The 24,847-nt window shown below is 44.2% G+C and overlaps 1 protein-coding gene across 2 annotated transcripts in view; it reads left to right on the top strand.

The window, feature by feature from the left end:
• The window catches only part of ITPK1 (inositol-tetrakisphosphate 1-kinase), a 146,455-nt gene that overhangs the window by 111,042 nt on the left and 10,566 nt on the right, over positions 1 to 24,847 (top strand). For both annotated transcript variants that reach the window (XM_068682902.1, XM_068682903.1), the window contains exons 6-10: positions 12,586 to 12,684; positions 14,571 to 14,611; positions 19,373 to 19,538; positions 21,409 to 21,476; positions 22,954 to 23,116. In XM_068682902.1, the coding sequence (XP_068539003.1) occupies positions 12,586 to 12,684; positions 14,571 to 14,611; positions 19,373 to 19,538; positions 21,409 to 21,476; positions 22,954 to 23,116 (537 nt within the window). The remainder of the gene's footprint in view (positions 1 to 12,585; positions 12,685 to 14,570; positions 14,612 to 19,372; positions 19,539 to 21,408; positions 21,477 to 22,953; positions 23,117 to 24,847) is intronic.

A 24,847-nucleotide genomic window follows, 5' to 3' on the forward strand; every position in this document is an offset into this window, starting at 1 on the left:
TTTAGACATCACAGAGATAGCTCCTATATCAAACCTTAAATGGATAAGCCAATACAAAAAAAAAAAAGTATGCCTCAGTACGTCTGGTCCTTTTATCAGCAGATGGGAACTACTTGCTGAAGCCGGTACAACTCCTCCAGCTTAATGCCATACAAAGATACATAGGAAAAAGATTGTTCCCACTGCTTCGGTCCATACCAACCAGCTAGTCAAGAACAGGACGTGTAATCCAGGGTTAATGTTATAAGCAAAAGATTCAATAAGGAGCAGAAAGCCTGTGCTGAGGAGCCCAAGGTGAAACCACAGAGACATGCTTACAGTCAGATGGAACAGGGTAATATTTTCATTCTCTCTTAAATTAGTAAGATTATTTGGGAGTTTATCATTGCTAACATGGAGAATGTGATTCAGGAGACTATTTGTCTTGGCTAGCATTGCTAGATATAAACTGAGCAAACCAGCCACAAGCTCTGTGTCATTCCTGGGCTTTACTTAGGGTGATTTTGCATACAGACATCTCCTCTCCTGTTATCGTGCTTCTTTGACAGGACCTGGTGGCAGGTTCATGAATTCTGGTTTCGTGTAGTAACTCAGGCCAGACAAAGGTATGTATTTCTTTGTGTATTCAGAATCTACAGGTCAGCATTGTGTAGTGCAAGACAGAAATACACACTTCAGGATAACAAGGAAGATTCTTTTTGGCTGACTACAGCAACTGTTCACATGATGGTAATTGTTGAGCAGCTAAGGGCAGGTCATTGTACCTGACGTTATCTAGCTAAAATTTGCTTGTGTACTTACTACTAGGTGTCTGCATTCCTCTGCAATCACTGAGCAGAGATATGTGAGTGATTAATCTTAAACTATTGAGCATAAAAGGTAAAGAATGGTCCAAAGGTGGGTGCCCATTTCCTCTGGCTACGTTGGTACACAGCCAGCTAGTATGGACAAGGTGTTGGACTCAACGATCCTTGTGGGTTCCTTCCAGCACAGGATATTCTATGATTTATGAGGAGGGTGAGACTCATGTCCCCTTCCACCATGGCCATCCGTCAGCAGGAGGCTGTGGTCACTGCACGCCTGGCTACTGCTGCTGCCACCAGTGCTGGCAAGATGGTGCAGGACTGTCCCAGCTGAGTTATCCTTCCTTCCCATACATTTTTGTTGCCAGTCCTCCTGCACAAGCTGTTGGAGGAGATCAAGTGCTAGGCCTGCTGCTTTGAAGCACCAAGGTTTTCAGGGCCAGATTCTTACAGAGGGAGACATGTTGGATTGGGACACGGCAATAGACTCCAGCATAAAAGGTGGGATTTTTTGTGCTATGGCCACAGAGTATTACAGAATCATAGTGCTTTGGGTTGGAAGGGACCTTCAAAAATCATCTGGTCTGACCCCACTGTCATGGGTAGGGAGATCTTCCACTAGATCAGGTCACCCAAAGTGCCGTATCAATGGAGATAGTCTGAAAGAGTACATGGATGCAGCGAGTGCAAACCCAGGGGATTATTGGCTGGTGAAAGAGATCAGGTTCTAGAGGAATCCCTTTGTACAGTTACTCGCACAGTTTGGGGAAAGCTTTCACATGGGGTTTGGCTGCATGCTAAACACATGGAGAGGGGTGAAATTTCTGGCACTTTCATGTGTCCCTCCATGTGAGTTGTTTGGGAGGATTGGTTTGGCTTTATTTTACAATCAAAACATCTCCCATCTCAGTATGCTTTAATTCCTGCTGTTTGGGACACAAGAGACGTGTTTCTCAGAGGGAATCTTTGAACCAACCCCACCACTGCTGCAGGGCCCCTGGGCAGCTTTGCCTCCCCTTTGTGGGTACAGCAGGGTGACCGGGCAGGCACTCCTATTGTAACAGATGGGTATTTATGGAGTCCTTAAATCAGCTTAAATCTAAACCTGTCTAGAGGTCCTGAACCTAGTTGCTTTCTAGGGAGACAGCTGTATTCAGCTCCCTGGGGCTGGAAGGCAAATATATGCAAACAGCTAGCACAGCAAACACAGGAGAGGTGGTGCTAAATTTGAGCACTAACTGTGAAGACTGAGTCTCCAGTTACTTCTGCCAGCGCTTGCACTTCCTGCAGGAGGAGGCCACAGAAGGGTTTCTGTATGTGACACGGTCAGAAAACCATCTGCCGACTGCTTTCCTCAAGGAGCAGGAGGCTTCTTGATGCATCCAGCCTCAGACCCGTGGCTCAGGCACTGATGGCACCAACACTGGTGCCCAAGCCCCAGCCTCATGATGCGAGGGAGAGGGTCCGGCAGTAGGTGTTTCCCAAGGAGCACCATGTGGCTGTGCTATCCCTGTGAAATAAAAACCACTTTCTTCTGGATATTGATAGAGGGCTGCCCTCTTAGCAGATGACACAAGCAGAAATACAGAGCTCGGACACATGCACCGTGAAATTTGCAAGCCACTGCTTTTCCTTCTTCATGATGGCCAGAGTCCTGGCGATCAGTATTTCCTCCTTGCAGTCTGGCAGCGGAGGGGAAATAGTGTCAGCTCAGTAAAACAACACAGCTTCTGGGGTACCCAGGCAGGTCTGCTGGTCCTTGCCCCCTGACACCTTTGCATATATGTAGCACAGTGTTTTGATCGTCTAGGATCCTGTGTGGGAGTGCTGCAATGTCTACCCAGACTGTTTTGCAGTTATTTGGGAAAAAAAAAAGTGCGGGCCATCTGAAGACTCTTTAAAGGAAGAAATTAACCCAATGTAAACAGTGTGGTGTGTGTGCATTCCTCTGCTAGTTATACTAACGTAATTAAAACAGAAAAGCATACACCAACAAAGCTTTCCCACGTAGCTAGGCCTTTGCTTCTTTCTTTCCGGTGTTAAATAGAAATGCCCAGAGCTTGTTTGTCTAAAGTTATTTTTCTCGGTGGTTTCAAAGTGGGTCCTATCCACTTTGCTTTGGAAAATCAAGTTGCAGCAGAGCCCACAGAGGCAGCAGCCTTCTGATGTGTGCTCCAGTTGTGTCCGCTACTGGCATGTGCAGAACAGAACCCTCTGAGGCCAGAACCAGTGCTCCTGTTGGGAAAACTACATTTTTCCTAAGCATTTCAGAATTGTCAACAGATCTTCTTTAAGATATTAACTTAAAAATACAAAACGTTTCTTAATGAAAAAAACCCACACTGTTCATTTGGTTGTTCCTTCTACACCACAAAGTGCAAGATCTAAGCTATGAGAAGTGTAGGTGGTAAATGTCCCCCATATACTAGAGAGGTTTTGCTAATCTGAGGAAAGACAGAGTAGGGCAGGATGTTGCTTTTTCTTTAGATGTAAACTTAGGGCTCGTGGTCATTTGCATATGTTATTGAGTTGATTCTTAAGTCTCTGCTTGGGTTTATCTACCCTTGTTTAAAGACATGTTTGTTTCAGACTAAACAGCTATTTCCGCTGCTGTTACTGAAATACCATGTTCTGGTATTTCAGTCGTGATGCAGCGAGACATCCATTGCTAGTGTGTAGTTTTGTTCTGGGAAGCAGCTTTATATAATGAAATGCAAATAAAAACAACAGTCACTAAGTCTCTGGAAAGTCCTTTTGACTTCACAGCACCAAGGTGGCCCCACGTTGTGTTAGGCTCAAGCTGGACCCTCGAAATATCAGGCTGGAGATGCTCAGCTCGGTTGCTGTCAGCCCTGCTCAGTGGCCCAGTGACAGCGATACGCCTCTCCTAGGAGTGCTCTCCCAAGATCTCGCTGTGCATTATAGGTCTGTGTGTAAGCTCTTGCACCTCACGGCATGCTCACACACACGTGAGTTGGTGGGGCAGTGATGGGTAAGTGGTTATTCACATTTCCCCTGTGGCCAGCAGTGTGCTCTGCACGAGAGGCTGGGAGCCCTGTTCCTGCCCGGCGTGAGCTGGAGCAGAGCTGCTGCAGAAGTGGTGCTCTGCCTGGCTCTGCTCTGCTCTGCTCTGCTCCAGAGGCTTAGTCTGGCCGTGGGCTGGTGCTGTCAGAGCCCACTCCTGCACAGCCAGCCCTCAGAAGCCTCTCTGCCTTGGGGAAGCTATATCACAGTCCTTGGGGGCTGCTGCTTTGCCTCCGACCCAGCATGTACAGCTTGGAAGTGGTATTTGCTGAAGCATGGGACACACGTTGTGTAGTCTCTCCCAGGATTTAGCCTCCAAAAGCTCATTAAACTGATCTGGTTAAGGGCCATCAGCCCTGTTAGATTAGAGCTATAAAGAGCTTCCGTTGACTCTCTGCTCTTCTGGGTACTCTAATGTCTGCAAATGAACTCTGTCATGGGCAAGAAAAAGCTGCCTATGTTGTGTCTGGTGTCATCTCCTCACCCCCCTGACATACACTCACCGGTGGTTTTCGTTTTTGGTAGACAATGTACTTTGTGTAAGACACGGAGAGAGAGATCCTGCAGCCAACAGGAAGTAACTCAATTAACTCAGTAGGGTTGCACGTAAATAAAAACAGTGGGGGTTTTGTTGTTGGGCCTTCAAGGCTCACCTTAGATTCCTCAGTGTGATTAGCATCCTACTGCATGGAGCAAACTGCTGCCGTGTTGTGATCTGAATCTCTCATGTGCCTCAATTGGCTATGAGGATCCTTCATCCTACCGTATCTGTTCAAGCACATGACAGCCCTGGTGCTAACACCTTTCCTTCAAGTTCCACCACAGTATGTAACAGCATTTTTGCACCGAATCTGGTGCTCCCTGGCCACGTCTGAGCTGTGTGTGTTCGTACAGGGAAGCACAGGCCACCGTCTGCTGCTCTCACCCCACCTTCTAGGCCAGAGGGAGGCAAACCAGCATCCCACCAGTCCTGACCTGGAGGTGTGTAGCTTGCAGGTGGGAATTTAGCTTGGAAATTGTTTTGTAACAGTCTTAAGTAGTTTCTTGGCTCAGTATTTGGGCAGAGGAAGCATGAAATTAGCTGCACTGGACCATTAGGTGCCTGTTGTGTTTCAGAGGAGGGAGTTGTTGTTCATTTCTCATTCTGTGTGCTGAGGCAGGCCAGGTTGGTGAGAGTGCTAAACTTGGAGACTTTTGTGGCTGCAGAATGGCAATTGTAGCTATCGTTACTACACCCAGGTATATAGGTAAGTATGTGAAACACACCGGGTAGAGGTTTCTGTTTAGAGACCATTGATCTGCCTTTAATTGGGGTTCAGGTATTCTGCATTAACACAGAGCATACTTGCGGAGCAGATTTTGCATTCTCTCTTTTCTGGAAGACTCTTTGGGGCTTCACGGATATTAATACTTGCAAAGCCAGGGCTCTGAGTGGAACATTACTGGGGTAAAAATGCAGATAAAGTCTTCCCTGAGCCTGCCAAGTAATCCCTTTCATTTTTTAACTTGATGAGGAAAATGGCTTTCATTCTTCCTGTAACGCTGGAAACGATCCAGTCTGTAAAATGATTCCCTGAGTTTTGGTACAGCTTCATTGCTCTAAAGAATAAATCTTACAGTTTCAACACAGGCAGTTCTAGCAGTTTTTTCCACCCTTTGTCATGATTTATTGGAGAGTTTTGCCTGAGATAGTTCTTTACACAGAGCCTAAGAAGTGCCAGAAGTTTTATATTCTTCTGCTGGAAAGCTGCTCCATTTCCCCCACCTCTGTTGCCAGGTATGTCAGGGTGCCTCCCAAAGAGCCTCTGCTTGTGGTGCTCCATGAAACCTGTAAAACAGTGGAGGGGGATGAGGTCTGTAGGTAGCCCACTCTCAGGTGATCCTCTGACACTACAGGAAACAGAACACGCTTTAATTTGGGGGCACAGTAAGTATAAACATAGCCAAAATGCCCCATTTTCAAGCACCTGAAGTCATGTACTTTAAAAATGGGGGGGAGGGAAGGGTGGAAGAGTTGTTTTTATCTGCTTAAATTAAACTGCAAAGCTTCCTGTTCTTTGTGTTTGCAAGGTGGTGGCAACCGCTCTTACTCACTGAAAAATTAGGCAATTTGATGATCAACACACATCTCCGGGTCTCTCTTCTGATCTGTCTTCTGAATGAGATAATCTTTCACCTCTTAATGTGTTGCGTTTCCGTGAGCTCATGTTATCAGCCGTGTCAATGAACGTGTTTCACCACAGGCCTGTTTTAACTTAAGGCATGTCTGTAGTTGCTCTGGTCTGCTTCCAGGTACCCATGAGGCTCAAACACAGTGAGTAATCTGAACGCCTGTTTGCAAAGCCTGCTTCTTTCCTCCTAACTGCCCAAGAAAGGCGAATTCCTTTCGTGGGAATCAGACAGGAGCACCCGGTTTCTGAGGAAAGTGGGTATAAGATGAAAATCTGGCTCTAAAAGGTAGGGGAGGGCACTGTGCAGACCATAGGTTTGTGAAATGGTTTGCTGAAGAAGAGTTCAGCAAGGGAAGCTGGGGCAGAAACCTCCATTAGATTTTTTTGGCTTTCTTTATTTCTTCTTCAACTTCTATCATTGCTCCCCAACATAAGCTGAATACATTGTGTTCAGCACTCCTAAACTGCAAGTAAATGGCAGGTTCCTGGGATTTTTTTGGATAGTTTCTTATTTATACTCAGTTATGAGATTTCCTCACTGACTGACCAGATGCTCCAAAATCACCAGTTTATTAGACATCAAGACTCTTGCTTCTGCAGATGTACCATTTAGCATAGACATGCAGTACACAATTCCTCGTATTTAAAGGTATGGCAAGATTAACATCATGCCCACAAAGCTAAGTCTGCTCTGCCCTCTTGTGTCTTTGTAATACGCTGCTAAATGCACCCCAAATACAGCTGCTTTGTCATAAGAATTGGAATTTTCCCCCTACAGACTTAAAAATCAGATGCAAACCCGTGGATATTCAGATCTGGTTTGATTCTCCAGTGATATGTAAGAATCAACATACATTTGAGCTAGATCTGTTCTGCTGGTATTCCACAGACACTGAAATTTCTGAAGGGAAAACAACTTGAGAATATATTTAATACAGTTCAGAAATACAATAATAAGCCTAATATAACATAAAGCTGTGGATTTAATGAAGCTTTGATTGAAAATGAAGTACCAGAGAAAGTGGCAGGGAAAGGATTCTTGTAAATGATAAAGACTAGGCTGCTGTCTCTCCAAGTGGTGGGTTGGCTTAGCTTGGCTAACTCCTTGACATACCATCATGACCATAGCAGAAGTAACAAGTCCAAAGCTATGAAAAGTTTACAGAGATTAAAGTGATTCTGAAGGGGAAAAAATCATGTAGTGATTTAAATTAAGATACCTCCAAAATAAAGTTCAGCTGCATGCTAAAAAAAGAACCTGCCAGCTTGTCTGTGTGTTTGGTTGATGGTTTTTGTTGTTGTTGAAAATGAATTTAGGAGGGGAGGCAGGGTGAGCTGGAAGTTCAGATTTCCTCCCCTTATTGTATTAGGAGAAAAAGATGTTGTACCGGCCATGCATCCTCTCTATCCCCACAGGAGCAGAGTGCAGTAGTGCAAACTGGTGGCAGCTACATTGAAGCACAGTTTACTGAAAATCTCCATTTATTTTTAAAGAGGCTTAAGCGTCTTCAAATCACCGAGCCAACTATTCTATTAAAGAGTGGCTTTTCCCACTAAAGTAGGAAGTTTAGAGTGTGATAAGGTCTGCTATAAATCTTTCAGTTAGCTTAAGGCTTAACATTTGCTCTGTGAGTGTTTGATAGTGACTGACCTGAGGCAGTCCTGATTTTGACAGGGTTGGTTTTCTACTTATCTTAATGGGTGTTTACAGCAGAGACCAACGCTATTCAGGAGGAGCTTTGTCACTTCTCTGCGTGGAGCATTGTGTGAAGGGCCCGTGCATCCTGTTTCTTCAGAAATAATCCTGGTAACCTTTCCAGCCACAGAGAGCAGCTCAGGCAGAGCTGTGCTCTATTGTGCTTCCACAGAATTAGGGGATCACACCTCCAGGTGCTTTGGGAGTCTGTTGCATTCTCAGGGCATTTCAGGCCTCCTCTTGTGCTCTTTTAACAAACTGCTTTCTCCCTCCACCTGTTTCAGAAATTCACTGCAGGAACTCCTTTTACCCGTCTCTTTTCCTCATTGATGTACCCCTCATTTGGTGCTCCTCGTGTCTTCTGGGGCTAAACAAAGATGCTGCTGCTGCTAAAGAGGCAGTACAGAGCCTGGCCAGAAGACAAAACAATCCTGAGTAAACACCTTTTGTTTTTCCAGTAACTTTCTCAGGATTTTGGTTGCTGATATTCAGACCAAAGCTTCAAACAGTTAGTTTGTTTAGGTGGTGTGTACCTCACTAGCATCAGAAAGTCTTTTCCCTGAAAGTCTCCTTAATCTAGCTTCACAGAGCACCCCCTCACCAAGGATAGGTGAAGCCTTCTCCCTACTATGCAGATGGGAACTCTGAGATGGGACATGCTTGGTGGTCATGGTCTCATGGCAAGGAGCTGATGGTGCTGAGCATAAATATCTGTTCCTTGGTGTGTTTGCTCTGCTCCCTGATCCCTAGGTTAGATAGTGAAGGATGGTGAATTACTGTGTAGGAACACATGTTGAGACTATAAATCTGAAGTTTAATAGGCAATGGCATCCTCATGGTTTTGTTCCTAGCCACAAGTTCTGAGCTATCCTCACAGAAAATCTGTGACCATGAACTGTGTTTTTTTTAAATCCTTTTCTGAAGAAGTGCAGTTTTTTGATTTATGAATGCAGAGCATTGGAGCTGCAATTTATTATTTGTTGGTTTATCTCTCCAAAGTTGTTAAGAGCACAGAAATCTGAATAGGAAAATATGTTTCTGTTCATTTGTTCTTATGGTTTATTTTTTTCCACAGTGATCCACAGCTGTCCTCTGCAGTTCCCAACTTTTTATAGTGCAAGGACTAACCACCCCTACTGAAAACCATCCAGAGACTTTTACAGCACTGTCCCGGTGGTTTCTGTTTATTATCACTTAAAATTTGCTTAAACTGGGAACAGACGTCTATTGCTGTTAGTTTTCCTTTATCTGTTTTGCCTACCTGCTGCATGGGAGTGTGTTCAGTGCTGGGTTTCTTGTTCCTTCCTCCTTTGGGGGTTTGGGTACTTTGTAATCGTTTTGGAGTCTGTTTGCTGGCCACCAGCATAGGGCCTGGGTAGGGGACCACTGCTCAACATCTCTTCTTTGGGCAAGTCTCAAGCATTAAGATGTCCCCCAATTTGTACTGCCAGAAAACCTATTTTTCCGCAACCAGTTCTCAGTCTGCATCTTCCACATCTTCACATCCCATTGCTCCTGTTGCTATCATTAAGCCTCATCCATAATAACCCCCTCCATGGCACCAACACCTAGCTATGAATACTCTTTCACCTGTCTCTTGTTGTTTAGCAGTGCTAATCATGCCATACACAGCCTTCATCAGTCGGGTGATCCTCCTTCACCCTCGGGTTGCTCGGTTGGAGCAGAGCGCTGCACTGACAAAGCTCAGGCCAGAGCAGGCCCGGCTGGGAAGAACAGAACAGAAATGATGGTTAAAAAAGATCAGCATAGAGAAGAAATGGGGGTGGGGGTGAGAGGAAATGCAGAAAGTAAAACAGAAAGGAGAGAGGAAGCACCCTGTGAGATCAGATACTCTTGAAGAAAAGGAAGAATGTAAAGAAAATACAGAAAGCAGACACTGCAAAGTATGTGCCAAGACATGCAGTAAAGATAGGGACAAAGATGGCTGTGGGGACACAGTGACAACATTTTGACCTTACATTTAATGATGTTTCTAACAAGAAGAATGCTACAGATACGTTTGGTAGTTGTCTGAAGCAGGAGCTGAACCCTCTCCGGTCTGAGTAGCCTTTCCTCATTGCCAGCCCTGCATTTGACATGGCCCACCTGCAGCTCTGTCTGTTTCCAGGGGCAGGTCTCTGACAGACTACCGGGCACTTGGAAAAATAAAGAAATACCACTCTGTAAATGTGCCCTATAAAAATATACAGGCTCTTTCATCACAGCGCTCCTCTGACATACGAGGAGATTTTTCTTTCTGATGTCTGCGGTTCACGAGGCCGCGCGCAGGCGGGGCCGGTGACGATGGAATTAGGCCTGTCCTGGACCCCAGGGCGGACAGAGGAGGTGTGCTGAGACTGCAGTCACTGCTAGTGGGATCCTGGTGATTAGAGAGCTTCAGAGTGTGTTTGCCACCTGGAGAAGGAAGAAGGGATCACTACTGACAGCTGGAGGGCTTTTTTTAAACTGACTGCTACCTTCAGAATTGCGGTGTGTGCAATTAAACTCAGAGCAGCACTTCCTAGCTGGAGGCTGTTCTGAAACCTTGGGTTGAGTGAGGGTTTGTTTGTCCTCGGGTCTGGCCATGAATTAACAGTCTGGTTTAGAGGCTTTAGTGGGCTAGAATTGCCTTCTTGGTGGAGAAAATGCCATTGCTGTGCAAAGTCAGCAGGAGCACTTTGAGATGCTAAGAGTCTTCTCCACTCATTTTTGTTGATCCAGGTGGTCTTTTCTAAGTACAAAGTCAAAGAGATTACTGTTTGCTCCTTCCTTCATCTCTCCATGCAAGTGTCCTGTAATTGGCAGGAGTGCTGAAACCTCCCTGTCTCCGATTGCTGTTTGCTTGGGAAGTGAGATGGAACCGTACATCCCTCTGCATTTCCACTCTGAAGGCAAAGTTATTTGTGAGCCCTAAGCATATGGGTAGGAGAGCTGCCAAGGCAAAGTTGTTCCCAAGTATCTGTAAACTAAATCTGATTCCTTAAATTCATCCAGCTAAGGAACTTTAGCTCTGGCAAAGGCTTGTAAATATTACAGTACCTGTCACTTTTGGATGCTGCTTTCTGTTTTCATACCAGTGAAGTGAAAACTTTGAAGTCTGGGATGTTTTGTTTAGCTTTTTAGAGGTTGACCTCAAAGTATCAATCTTTCTGCTCTGTTTAGGATGTATGAAAACAGACTTCTCTTTTCACAGAAAACTTCTTGCGGCAACAGCATTGCTAGTGTCCTGAGTTCTTGTATGTTCTCAGAACACTGAGGCAGGCACTGAGCTATGTATACCAAAATACAGAGGTTTTCCTCTCTGTTGTTTTCAGTGTTGCAATTTCCCCTTCTGTATGCGAGAAAATGCATAAGCATATTCTTAAAATGAAGTGACTAACATTAATTTAAACAGTGCTTATAAAGTGGTTTCCGGATGCGCAGCACTCTGAGAGTATATAGTTAGTTTTGCTGGGCTTTCAGTTTACATGTGCTTTTCACTTTCTGTACTATCTACACAGCATGGCCTCCACCTGTTTGGATTCTCTGTGCTCACTGGGGTAGATATGGATGGCACTAAGTCCTGTTTTGCTTACTTTCAAGACAAGTTGCTGGTTGATACAAACCCATGACTTGAGTTTGCTAGGCGTAGTTGTTCCCATCATTTTTGCTTGTCTCCAGTTGCTTCTTGAAGCAAGGTGTCACACTGCGTCCCTTGAAATAAGACTTACAAGTGAGTTTTGGCAGACCCTTTCTGAATTGTGGCTCTATGCTGTGTAGTTAACTTCAGTTATAACTAATTTGTGACTCCAAAGTCAACCTGGCCATAGCTAAAACCCTGTGGACACAGTATTTTTAAGACTGTGCTCACTGACAAGTTAACTTCAATGGTTGCTCCTGCTTGGGCAATGTCCTTGATTTAAATTTGTCAGTGTGTGCAAAGCTTTTGTCTTTGGGCTCACTAACCTGTCCCAGAGCTGTGGCTGAAGCCAAAGTTCTCTTTGCACTTGAAATCACAATCCAACCCTCTTGAGAGGTGGAGATTTATGGCTGAGCACTTTGAGTCCTACAGTGCTTTCCACACATTCCTGCTGCATGTGTAGAGGAATCAAAGTTCTCCCACAGCAAACAGGACGTGAGTCCTAGAGCATTTCAACCTACTGAATCACTAATAGGGCTGAGTTTTGAATGCAGCCATCCCACAACCTCATTTGAACAAGAAACACATCAGCAGAAACACCCTGGACCAGAACTGCTCTATTCAATTTTACCATGGTTCCTTTGTTGTTGCTTTTTTTTTTTTTTTCTCCTTAATCAAAGACCAATGAACAGTTTTGCCTGTTTCAGTGGAAAGAGGTGCTTTGACTCTGGCTTTATCAGACCACATGGGTACTGCTTTCATGACAGGGATGTCTCAATGGACAGTGGGTTGTAAAGTCTGTCTGGCACCTTTGCTGAAAGAAACCCAGTCTGGAATCTGGCACCTGAGTGGCCCTACAGTAAGGATTGCTTTGGGAGGCTGCCTGCTCCAGCTATACTTACTGACCATACAGGTTTTTGTAAAATGCCTTTGGAAATGCAACTTGTAGGTATAATATTAAGAACTAAGATCCCAGTTGCTTTTTACTTTCTTGGTTACGTCTTGTGCAGCTAAGTGGGTGATGCCTGCCTACCTGAGAAGATGTGGACTTTGTATTTCCATTTTAGTGTGTCTGAAAATTGACATTTCATCTTCTGAAATGTTTTCAGAATTGAGAATTCATAACTGACTGATAATCTTTCTGATGCTTTAATATTGACTGTAAAAGTGTAGCCAAGACTCTCAAGAAGCAGTTCGTCTGGAGATAGCTTGTAATGATGTGACTGAGAAGGTAAACCCCTGATCTTCATGTGGACTCTTTTTGTCTTTCAGATGAGAGGATCTGTTCACCACCCTTCATGGAGCTGACAAGTGCCTGTGGAGAAGATACCATGCAGCTTATAGAGAAGAATGGACTGGCATTCCCTTTCAGTATGTAAATGGGTTTTTCATTGGTGCTTCTGGTAGGCTCTTAATATTGCACATGCTCCCTCAGGAACATTGTGGCCAACATTGTAGAAGTGTGTGGTTCACTGCCAAAGTGTACAGGTTAAAACCTTCCTGAAGCAAATGGCTGTGAAGCAGTCTGCTTGGAATGTGGAACAAAATCCCTCCCTATCAGCTTTTACTTAGCTTTTTATTGATGTTCGTTACTTTAAACACCTCTCTACAGTAAACATGTGTTCCTGGGATTTGCTAGTAGTTCTAACAAAGTTAGCCTCTTGCCCTGAACTTGTGCAAGAAGTTTCTCCTGCCAGCTGTGCTCATTGTTTTTCTTGTGACAATCATTCCCTTGCTGGCTGCCCCTTTTTTCACCACTCCTTCCTTTCCCTGGTCCAGGCTGCAAATACAATATTAGAAGGTAGAAGAAAGAATGTAAAACGTAGTTATCAGGCACCAAAGGCCCACAGTCTCAAACAGCTGCTGTGATCTGTTTGTGCTTTTTAGCAGGTTTTGTTGTAGAACTTGTGCTTAAATTCATTCCTTTATCTGATTCTTTGCAGTATAAAGTGAGCTGAATTGGTTAGTCGGTGTTTGTTCCCTTGGTGTTTGCCTCATTTGTAAGGTTCAGAGGTAAAGTTGTGTGGAAAAAGCATGTTTTGCCCTTGCTGCCATTGCTCTCCAAAAAGAGACAGACAGATCTCTTCAAGCTAGATTGCAAAGCAGTACTTTAGAGCTCCCTGAATGGCTTTGACACCCCCTCCTCACCCTACGTGCACTGTCTTCTCAGTGTTGTATCAAACAGCATAGCCTACGTACTCAGAAGGCCTGGATCAATCCCTCTAAGTCATGATAAAATTATAAAATAACAAGAGTGATGTGGGAGTGCTTTTTCCTGCTTCTTGTTGGTTTTCTTTCTTTTTTTTTTTTCCCCTAAACTCTCCTGCTTTCCAGAGCATGTGTCTGTGAGACATCATGTACCACTTTCCAAAATTTCCAGTTATGACTTATTTTGGACTCCAGTGCAGGTCATCTGCCTTTCATAGCTGCCTGTCCTCTTGCCTGGCAGTTTTATTCTTCCAGCAATCCCCAAAGAAGTCTTGTCTTATCCACCCCTTTACCACATGCAAGTTTTATCTCCTCTGTTTAACATATAAATACCATCAGCCCTACTCATCCTGCAGCTCCTGGGACCTTCAGCTTTTTCCTGGTTTCATAACAGCAAGACCGTAGATTTTCTTCCCTCTCTTCCCCCCTTACCAGTTTTAGTAAGGAGATGAGAACCAGAATATGCAGAGCAGATACTAAATATGCAGGAGAAAGCAGAACTGCAGGACTCTTTCTACTTCTTTGTCCCCCTTTATAGTTGCCTGTGAAAAACATGTTGTATCTTAGTTGGGTTCAGACCGTTTGTTTTCCTATCCTTCCCCAGGAACAAGGAAGCAGGAAAAGCAGTTGGTTTCCACTGTCTCCCAGCTCCCTTGTTTCCAAGACAGTGGGTTTTTGTGCTACATGTAAATAGCTCCAGCCTCAGGCAGAACCCCAGACTTGTGAGGAAGCCCTCTGAGTGGGCAGGGTGGCAGTACCAGCAGTGGTACTAACTACTGAGCTGATGCTTTGCAAATCTGTCCAGTCCCACAAATGACCTCTGTTTGCACGTCGGTTGCAAGAGGAGTTGAGAGAGGAGGGCTTGGAGCAAGCCAAGCTTTGCAGTGGCTGAGGATGCTGTTGAGGCAGAGGCTGTCAGTGTTATCTGGTACAGTCAGTGCCTTGGGCTGGTGAACTCAGTGTTTGTAGGAGTGGGAGGGAATGGATTTGTAAAGGTTTTGTGTGTCCTGTCTCAGTGGTGCGTTTTTTTTTCTTTTATCTTTATCCAGTTTGTAAAACCAGAGTGGCCCATGGAACCAACTCTCATGAGGTGAGTTAAAAAAAACATTGCAGTGTTTTCCCCCTGCTTCCCCTTCCCTCAGGGTGATTTGTCTGGTGCTCTCTGATCCTGTAGCAGGCAGAATGAAGGCTATGCCCAAACCATTCTCCTTCCCCCGCCCCTCCCTTGGATTTAATAACACCATTATTTTTTTTCAAATTTATCTGAAATGTAGCTAAATCTGACTTTAACCTCTTGACATAAAAGTTCTTTCTAGCAGTTTCAAGTTTCCATGGTCTAGTTTTTTTCCTTCTAGCAGCTTTTAGTCTCCAATCAAGCTGTCTGCAAGGCATCTCCTTCATCAGCCTTGCTTTTGGTGGGAGGTTACACTAAGGGGTGCACGTTTTCACCCTGCGATGTTTCCCTCCAACGTGTATGTGGTACTGATAAGAAATGGTTTTGTGCTGCAGATGAAGCACAGGTGTGAGTGAAGGCAGGCTGGTTCCTCTCCTTGTGGGGAAGGGAACAGCAAATAGTGGCTGTTTCCAGGCACGTTCAGTCGTAATAACGTGGCTGGAGCTGTGGGAAGGACAGAGCTGCTAGAATTATCTGCTTTCCCTTATTCCCGTAAGGCAACTGCAGTTAAAATCATTCTGTATTCCTGGAAGGAGTGCATTCTCCGTGAGCTTAGCTTCCCCTAAATTTAGCCGAGCCGAGTCCTGATTTAATTCTTTTCCATTTGTGCTTCCTGCCTTCCTGCGTACCACAGCTCGGTGTTGAGAATCCTGCCCTCCCTGCTGGCTCTAAGAATGCCTGGCTTCCTTTGTTAGCAGCGTGGTGATCGTTCCAGGTTTCCCAGCTGCTCCTGAAATGTGCAGTATGCTGCTGCAGCATCTCTGAAAACTGAAGGCCCTGAAGTGAAATGTCAGTCTAGATTAACAGAATGCCTACAGCTGAAATTTTGAATGACCAGCACTTACTTTTAAAAATGCAGCTAGATTTTTCATTCAGGCCTTAACCGTGGATCATTTTACAAGCACGACAGACAGCCCTGTTAGTTTGCTGGAGCAGCTGCTATAAATTTTTGCTGAGAGCACTTGGGAGTGGATCCTTAATGAATTTAAAACCCTGGGTTCTCTGCTGATTTTTCTGTGTAGTTTTCTGTGATGTTTTTCTGTCTCTGCGTCTGCACCCTGAAATGTGTCAAGCTTTCAGGGACTTCCATTTTCCTGGTGAATATTTCCTTGCTGTTCCTTTATACAGTGCAGACATACCGCAGCCTTCTGCCAGAATTCCATTTTCTGAGCAAAAATTAGGCTAAAATATAGTTGCAGGCTGCACTTTTATCACAGGAACGTATAACTAGAGTTTATGAGAGTCCCCTGAAAAAAAGCCTGAAGTCTTGCATGGTACTTTACATATTTAGTAGTAGTAGTCATCACTTTTGGAGTTGCTGTGTTCTCAGGTGTGATCCATAAATGTATTTATGATCAGAGAGGACCTGTTGTATAAATGCTGTCTTATGGACAGTAATGACAAGGGGAGCATAGAAAAAATAGTCTGCTTAAATAGAGTGTCTAAAAGATGGACCATGGGTCTGGGAGCAAGAAATTGTTGCCTGTTTTAATAATGGCTTCTCCCTTTACTTCTAGTAAATTGCTTAATTTTCTGTAGAGAGATTCCCACTGCAAAGCTGACACTGATGCTAGAACCCAGCCTGGCCAGAGACTTGCTTTTCTTCCTAAGATGCCTGTTCAGAAAGATCCAGGACTGGCTACCAGGGACAGCTGGAGGTGTAGGCTTCAGTTTGGGCTTGGTGCCAGCTTTGGCTGGCAGATGTCACATCTCACTGTGAAGGCACAAGCGAGCTAAGCCAAGGTGCTGGTAGCTGGGCTGCTGGTGGTGTCCCGCAGTTCCACGTGGCCTCTGCGCTCCAAGTCACATCAGCCAGCACAGCACTTAAGCCCTGCTTTGCCAACACTATTTCTGTTAGAATTGAACCAAGATGATTCCTAAAGGTTCTCCTGCCCGTTTGCTGGTAGGTCAGAATAGAACTGCCCTTTGGTAAACCTGCTGTGAAAAATCACTGGGATCCATAACCTGAAGAGACGTGTCCAGAATGGCTCTTCTTCTAAATGCAGGGAAGAATGAAAAGGCAGAGAATCACTCTGTTTTTTCAGACTGAATTCCTTAAGGACATTGTCAGTAATATTTCTTGGTGCCAAATGTTTTGTTTTGCCTTCAAAAGAACTCTGCATCTATAATGAGGAATGCCATTTGGAAATTATGATATAAAGTGTTGTTCCCATGTTACTGCCAGAGACAGCAGGTCTGTGCTAGATGACAAAGAGCAAGTGCACCCTGCAAGCAGATTCTTGGAGCTGTATTCATGCATGCTAAAAGTCATGAGACATCACAGTGAACCAGCACAACACTGCACCATGGGGATTGGATGGGTTGTGTGCTAGCCCATCGGGCTGTCAGCACAGAGCTCTGCAGAAGAAAGGTTTCACATGGTTTTCCACTGGGTTGGTTCTGTACTGAGCAGATAAATATCTGGGGTTTCCACACCCACAAAAAAGCGGTGATAAGTACCTGCTTGTCTTTCAAAGCAGTGGCTTGCAGGAATTAATTAACCAATATTTGCAGGGAGTACTTGAAGGTTAGGACCAATATAGTTCATACCAGTGTGACATTGTAGATATTATAAAATGAGCAGTCTGTGCACAAGGAGGAAAAGCACAGCTACCAGTGAGAAACAAATGAGTTACGGTGTTATGGCTGTGAATCATCTTGTGGGACAATTCTGCTGGTTAGAGTGGGTTTCTTGCACAGGTTATTACCACTCACACATTCAGTCTGTGTGTCAGCCAGGTAGCACAAGGTATAACAGAGACAGAGTGAGAATATCAGCTGCACGTACTCATTGAATGCACACACTGACTTGAACTCAGAAAATGCTAATCTACTGAGTCATTGTGCATGCTTGCAGACAATTATGTGATCATAAGTGGTCTGCCAGATAAGGAGGAAAACAGAATAATAAATAGTCAGGTAGAGATAAAAATGTGCTTAGACTTTTAACTATAAATGTGTAGTCACTACATCACTTACCATGGCTATATTTTTGAACAACAAACCTGTTATATTTACTATTTTTATTACAGGAGCAAAGGTGCTAGCAAGAACTCAGTCTGACAGTATGCTGTACAGCAAATGAGCAGCTGATCTTACATGTTACAAAGTATGAGTGAGGGAGCACTAAGTGGAAGAGTTTCTTTGTAAAATCCTTCCAGTGACTCTGACTTCACTAAGATGCAGCTGATCTCAGAAGGCACGAAAACTGACAGGAAACATGTGGAAAGATAACTCACCTGTACCGTGCTGAGGCAGGAAGCTCCAGTTTTATTCTGTATCTTGACATGGAGTCACTGTGGGAAAGGAGTTCTCTTAGCCTCTCTGGACTGTCTCACATCCCAAATAAAATACTAGGCTCAAGGAGGCCAGTGAGAAAATACTGACACAGATGAAAAACTCATTTTCAGAGCTTAGGAGTATTTCTGGCAAGTGTTGGGCATCCTGCACTTAATGAGGTTGGTGCAGGCACAAAAAATGGAAGGTTGACTGTTGTCTTGACAGCTCCTCAGTGGGGGAAGGTGCTCTAACCAAGCATCTCTACCTTTGGGAGGCAGTTTTGCTCAAAAGAAAGGAAGATAAATGCTACGTCAGATTCTCTCACCTTGGATAGTCCTTACTCACACTGACCTGACTGTCAAAACTCCCTTCTGCCTCTGTGGATAACGAGGCCCAGTGTCACTGGAATGATGAAGAGAGGTCCATGTGCAGATAACTAGAGCATAGCTATTTTAGGGTTTGGAGGATTGAGAACAAACCTAAGTTTATCCTTGCTGCTGTTGAGGGGCACACAGGTATAAAGTGACTTAATCAGCTTGTGCTGCCGGTCCTTGCATCGGAGCCATGGCTGCGTTTGGACCCCAACAACAAACCTCAAGACAGGGCACCATGTTAATGATAATTTAACGTGCATGTAAGCATGCTGGTGGAAGGATCTATGCAAAGAGCAGTGTAACGTGCTGAAGATATGCTGGCTTGTACTCCTCTGCACCTACCAGCATCACTTCGGTTGTTTGAGGCAGCTGCTGTTCATCATTACGGCCCTATAAACGACTTCCTTTTTGGCATATTTTTTCCAGTCCCTTCATGGTGACTATACATTTGGAATAATGAGGTGAAACCAAGCCAAGAATATCATTGGCACAGCATTTGCTACTAGTAAGAACTGCTAGGTGGTGGAAAAAGTTCTCTGACGATGTGGTTGAAATCCTGTGGCTTAGGACACTGCAAGTGGACTGCACCAATCTACAGGATACAGCTGCAGAGAAGAACTTGTTTGTACTGTTAGTACACAGACCTGCTCATTTGCACTTCTGTTGTTCTGGTGATACAAGCTTGAGTCTGATGCAGGCTTTGTTGGCAGTACACATCAAATGTTTTACCATTTCTGTTCTTCTAAAAACCTGCAAGTGCAGTAGCGTCCTGACTAGAAGTGGGTAAATGAAATCTCAGAGAGCTGAGAAAAAAATGTCATTGAAAGTGAAAGCTACAGGGCCAGTTGTGCCTTGAGAGTTACCTGTCAGTGACATGAAATGTAATGAAATAGTACGAGCTGCTGAGAAGGGATTCACCCTTGGTCAATATATATCCAGCGGTAGATGTTCCCCCTCACTGCTTGGTGGAATGTGTGAATTTATTCAAAGGCTTGTGCACAACTGTGTGTGTGTGTGTTTTCAGATGGCGATCATCTTCAACCAGGAGGGCCTGAAGGCTGTCCGCCCCCCTTGTGTCATTCAGAGCTTCATCAATCACAACGCTGTGCTGTATAAAGTGTTTGTGGTCGGGGAATCCTACACAGTGGTGAAGAGACCATCTTTGAAAAACTTCTCTGCTGGAATCTCAGGTACGTCAGGCCAATCTGAAATGAAATGTTGGTTCTTACAGCCTTGGCAATGAACATCTCCAAAAAAAACCTTTGAAAAAGCTGCTGAAATAAATGCATCTGGTTGTTACATACCATATTACCTCTGCTGTAGTATTTCACTAGGAAGGGAGATAACTCACGGGCTCTGGAATTTATATGAATGACATTCATATAGTAAATATTTATGTAACAGTAACCTGAGTCTTACCTGTTAGAAACAGTGTTTTATGTCATGTGGAAGGGGGGAGACAGAGAAATTCTCTAATTTCACAGTAAGTTCATATGTCATTTGTTCCGGAGTTTGTTTATAAATGTGCTTTGGAGAGAATTTCCTGGATTCTATCGCTTCAGAACTTCCTCTCCCTATTTTTACCTTGATTATTTATGTGTGTTTAAATTAAAGATCACTTGTGCTTTCCCCTAACTGAGCCTCTCTGTACATGTGAGGCCCAGTGCTGTAAACCCTAATGGGAAGCTTCCTCTGGTGTGTGGATACCAGCTGCGTTGGAGGGCAGGAGGAAGGGACTTGTCAGTAAGGACAGTGACCCTCCTATATACATGTATCTCTTCACAGCAGTCCCTGAGCATACGCAGGCTGTGAAGGTGCTTGGTGCCCCCTGGAGCTCCCAGGGGATGGAGTCCTGTACAAATCCAGCAGGTGGTGGAGGGAGGGGAAGGTAGCAAACAAACAGGAAAGGAAGGAAATGAACAAGTGCCAGTGTCTTGTCACTTTTCTTTGTGTTTCTGCTGATCTTAATGTGTCAGCATGTGCTCACTATTGTGTTCCACACACGAGCACATACTTAGTTTACGTGGGGTTCAGTAGGATCCTGGTAAAAGGCCTTGTCTGTAGCTGTGTGGTGTTTTAGGCATGCTGAGTGTCCTAACCAAATGAAGTAGGCCTGGAGCTGTGCTCACATCAAGTACCATGACAGTTGGTCTGTACTTCTGCAGGAAGAGAACATGTTAAGGCTTCTTTCTAAAAATGGCTTTGCTAATGTCTCATCAGTTAGTGTCAGACTTTAAAGTTGTCTGGAAGCCCACACAAAAAGAAGTTTTGTGGGCAGATTAGGAAAGTGTCTGGCTTACCCATACCGCTGGGAGTCCCAAAGGGGCTGCACTACAGGCACCTGATGAAGCAGGTCCAACAATGAGGCAGATCTGGTGGCTGTGAGGCACTCCCAGGAGCTGACTGTCTGAAAGCATAGGGCCTTTCTAGACAGGAGGAGAGGCAAGAAGAGTACATGGTGGTGGTGTTATAAACCTCCAGGGCAGACGGAGTGGAAAGGAAGGTGTTGGTGCAATTCTCCTCATGGTACCACCATGGTACATTAGTGTACCATGGTCACCTCAGGGTGTCTCCTGCATTCCTAAGGTGCTTCCAAAAGGAGGTCAGGTCCAGACAATAAAATTTCCTGCCTTCCTCCACAGCAAAAGTACCCTCACTGTAAACGGGATGCTATCAGTTTGCTGCCTGCTGTGACAGCAGCTTTTCTTTTCTATTGCATGCCTTCCCAAGCCATGTTGAATGTATCAAATTAGTAGAAATTTAACTTCATTATGAATTGACTTTGGTAGAGGAATCAAAACTGGTTTGTGTTAACTCCTTATAGTTCTATTTATCTGTGAGCTGAGGTCTGGAAACCATGGTTGGCCAGGGCCGTGGTTTGCTGCCTGTGCTCACAGCCAAGTTGTATGAGCAGGCCTGCAGGTGGATGGTGCAGGGGACTGCCCAGTATTGATCAAGTCCGGGTTCCCTGGGCTGCAGTGCCATCTACTGTTCCTTTCACTAATCCTTGGGATACTAAAATCCACTATAAAGTTATTTACAACCTTCTTTTAATTCCAGACAGAGAATCGATATTTTTCAACAGCCACAATGTCTCAAAGCCAGAATCATCATCTGTCTTAACAGCAGTAAGTACACTTGATCTCTTTTGTTCTGTCACGGCTGAAAAACTATCTAGTCCTTTCTTATCAAAGCATCAGTAGCTAGCAACTCTCCTTCACAAGTTGTCTGCTTCTGTGTTGCAGGCTGAGGTCTGTTTGGTACAACGAACCAGCATGACTGTGTGTCCCTCTGGTATTCCTTACCGAGCTCTGGTGAGGAAGCACTGATACAGGCCTGTCTGCTGCTCACCAGGCTTAAACTCCCCAAATCTAATCTAGACAAAGGGAAGAGGAAGCTTCTGAATATAAACGTCTGCCCTTTTCCTGTCCAGAGAGCTTCATAAGCATAAATCAGCCTTTTAGGACTCAGTTCTGTGAGGAAAGACAAATGGTGAAAATTCAAGCAGAGAAATTGCATTGGGCACAACCACAGAGGGACAGACAGTAAATGGCTGCAGTGCAAGCTTTGCTGAGCTGCAACCAGAGGACCATTTCTGGGGGTCTTCTGAGTCCCACAGTGCAAGCAGGTGCTATGCCTTAATGCTTGCATTACCAGTCCTTGTAATGAGTTTTGTATGTATGAATCCAAACAAGGCCTAAGGTACTCAACTGCTGTGAAAGTCGCTTTGCAGGACTGGGTCCTTTAAATCTCTGAGTTTCCAGATTCTTTTCTGTTTCACAAGCTCTATTTGGGAGTACTTTTGGTAGCAGTAATGATTAAATTTAAGTTGTGTAAATGACTGATGGGCATGTTAAATTTTAAAGCTGTAATTGTGCTAGTCGTAAATCCTTCTGTAGGTTAATCTACTTTTAAACTTAGGGAGAATATACGCTCTTGTCATACACATACATATTCCCTACATGCTTCTGTAGGCATACATACACTTTTGCTGCCTAAAGTCTTGTTTAAAACATGAAAAAATGACATCTTCCAGTCATAAGTAACCTGAGGTATTCTTAATAATAGATGTCTGTAGAATAACTTAGAGATGAAAACTCACATGAAAGATTAGCTGAATTAGCTGCTCTCTGAATTAGCTGCTGCCTTGAAGATACCAGCTGGGTTGTTCTGTATGGTTCAAATGAAACTAGTAGAAGGAGTCTGTCTTACCAGTCCTTCAACATAGGCCTTAATCTACGTTGAAATAACAGATTGATATCCAGAGCGTTTGCAGCACAGGGTTAAACTGGTCAGCTGGTTTTGTTTTTTAAAATTAAGATGCAGTACTTAAAATAGTGATTCTCCATTGATTCCTACGCTGACATGTCGTTCAAGGAACTGCACTGATACGAAATAACGAGCTAGGTGCTCTAGAGATGGTGAACTTCTGGTACACGTAGGATTCCGGATTACGAAATAAGTTTCTCTTTGTTTCTTTCTGTTTCATGCCACCAGTTCTCTGCAATTAGATTTGGTGGATGTACACCTGAAAAATGAAATCTGATCTTTCCACTGAGAAGACTGTTTCAGAGTCCCTTAGTAATGTGTCTTTTTCCACTATAGCTGGATAAAATCGAAGGAGTGTTTGAGCGGCCGAACGACGACGTCATCCGGGAAATCTCGAAGGCACTGCGACAAGCTCTGGGAGTTTCCCTCTTTGGAATTGATATCATCATTAACAATCAGACCGGGCAGCATGCAGTCATTGATATAAATGCATTCCCAGGTGAGAAAGGCCCTTCCACTTATGCTTTGCCGAAGCCATGCAGTGTGTGCTAAGTGTGAAGTTTTGCTGCTGGTGTCTCACATCAGTGCTCCCCAGGTGGGGAAAGGGAGAGCAGCAGGCAAAATTATCCTGAGATCAGACACTGTTTAATCTAGCAAGGGCACAACCCTAACATAGATGTGGAACGGGCTACTGAAATAATAGCTTTTAGGAGATACAGTCAATGTTTAGTGACTGGCTGTAACTTGACTTCCATGCTCTTCCCTGGAGTTGCCCAGGAACTGGAGCATGGACTGTGTGCAGGGACCTGACCTTTCTTGCCCTGTCTCTCATTCTGAAGATGAAGAGAGGAATAATACATTATATTTTAAGAGAGCCTCTGAGATTATTTTTCTCCAGACTTTGAGCCAATAGAAGTGTTGAGGGGGTGAAAGCAGCAAACTGTTCCCTAGAAAATTTATTCCTGTGCAAATTGATTCCCCATGAAAACACTTTTTGTGAACAAAAGCAGTACCAGGAATCTGAGGAAGATGATAAAATTGCAGGTTCACAGAAGCTGCTATAAAGGTTTAAATATCCTTGCATATAGGTGAATCCTGGAGTAAAACAATAGAATACACCTTGTGAAAATGGATAAATTTGTCCTCCTCTTTGTTAGTGCAATATATGTCTTGGAAACAGATAAACAAACTCCTTGACCACTGGAATTGTTAGAAGGAGTTATAAGTGTGTATAATAGGAAACAATAATGCTCTGTCACTTGTGTTGGATTCTTGTCTATCACAAAAAAAGATTATCTCATCTAATGATGTTTTACATGAGTTTTTTCTCTTTGAGAATCTTGTATTGTTACCTGAATAGTCTTGTTTGTTTCCAGAGATACAGGCAGACTCTCTCATAGTTTAAGCTGTCCCTGAAGATTGAATTTTCAATGTGGCTGAGGTATCTTTACACTAGAAACCCTGCCCTGATCCACCAATCCAAGTCCTCAGTCCCAGTGCTGCCCTGTTGTGTCTTGCCTGTCTCTACAGTGACTGGCTTCCTTTTTCTTCCGGCCCTGCTGTTCTAAGGTCACTTTGCTGCTTGGTTCTACCATATAGTGTTGATGCAGTCTGCAAATCTATGAAAACTCTTCTGTCAAGAGCAGTGAAACAACCTAAATTAGGTGTCAGATGGAGCCAAATCTGTTTTATGAATGGGTGTATATTTCAGACACTGGGTATTGAAGTCAGCAATGTAAGACATCCCCCTGCAATCCTGAATTTTGCATTCATTTTTTGCAGTCTGTTGATGGGGTAATGTTTTATTTGCGAGTATTGTTCTGGATTTGGTACTTTGCACAGACTGAACTTCACCTTTTCTTGAAATGGTGAAAAGCCCAGACTGGGGGGCAGCTAGTGGCAAACTTAACTATTTAAAGAGGAGTAATGTCTCCTTGTAATGCTCATGCTCTGCTGTACTTCTACCCTAAGGCAATAGTTTTTGATATTCAACCGAAGTCCTGCATTTCAGTCTGCACAATAATTGGACCTTGAAGAGACATCAACTTAATAGAGCCCTTTCAAGATACCTGAAAGCACAGGATAGGTTCTTGTGGACAGTTCTACATTGGGTCTCACACAGAATTTTTTTTTGTTTTTGGGGTGGTGAACACATGGGTAGTGAAGGTATCTACTGGCTTTATCACCATGGAGTAGGGTGTTAAAGACCAGTTGGAGAAAGTCCAGAGGA

The sequence above is a fragment of the Anas acuta genome, chromosome 5 (assembly GCF_963932015.1).
Source record: "Anas acuta chromosome 5, bAnaAcu1.1, whole genome shotgun sequence".
Classification (NCBI taxonomy): Eukaryota; Metazoa; Chordata; class Aves; order Anseriformes; family Anatidae; genus Anas; species Anas acuta.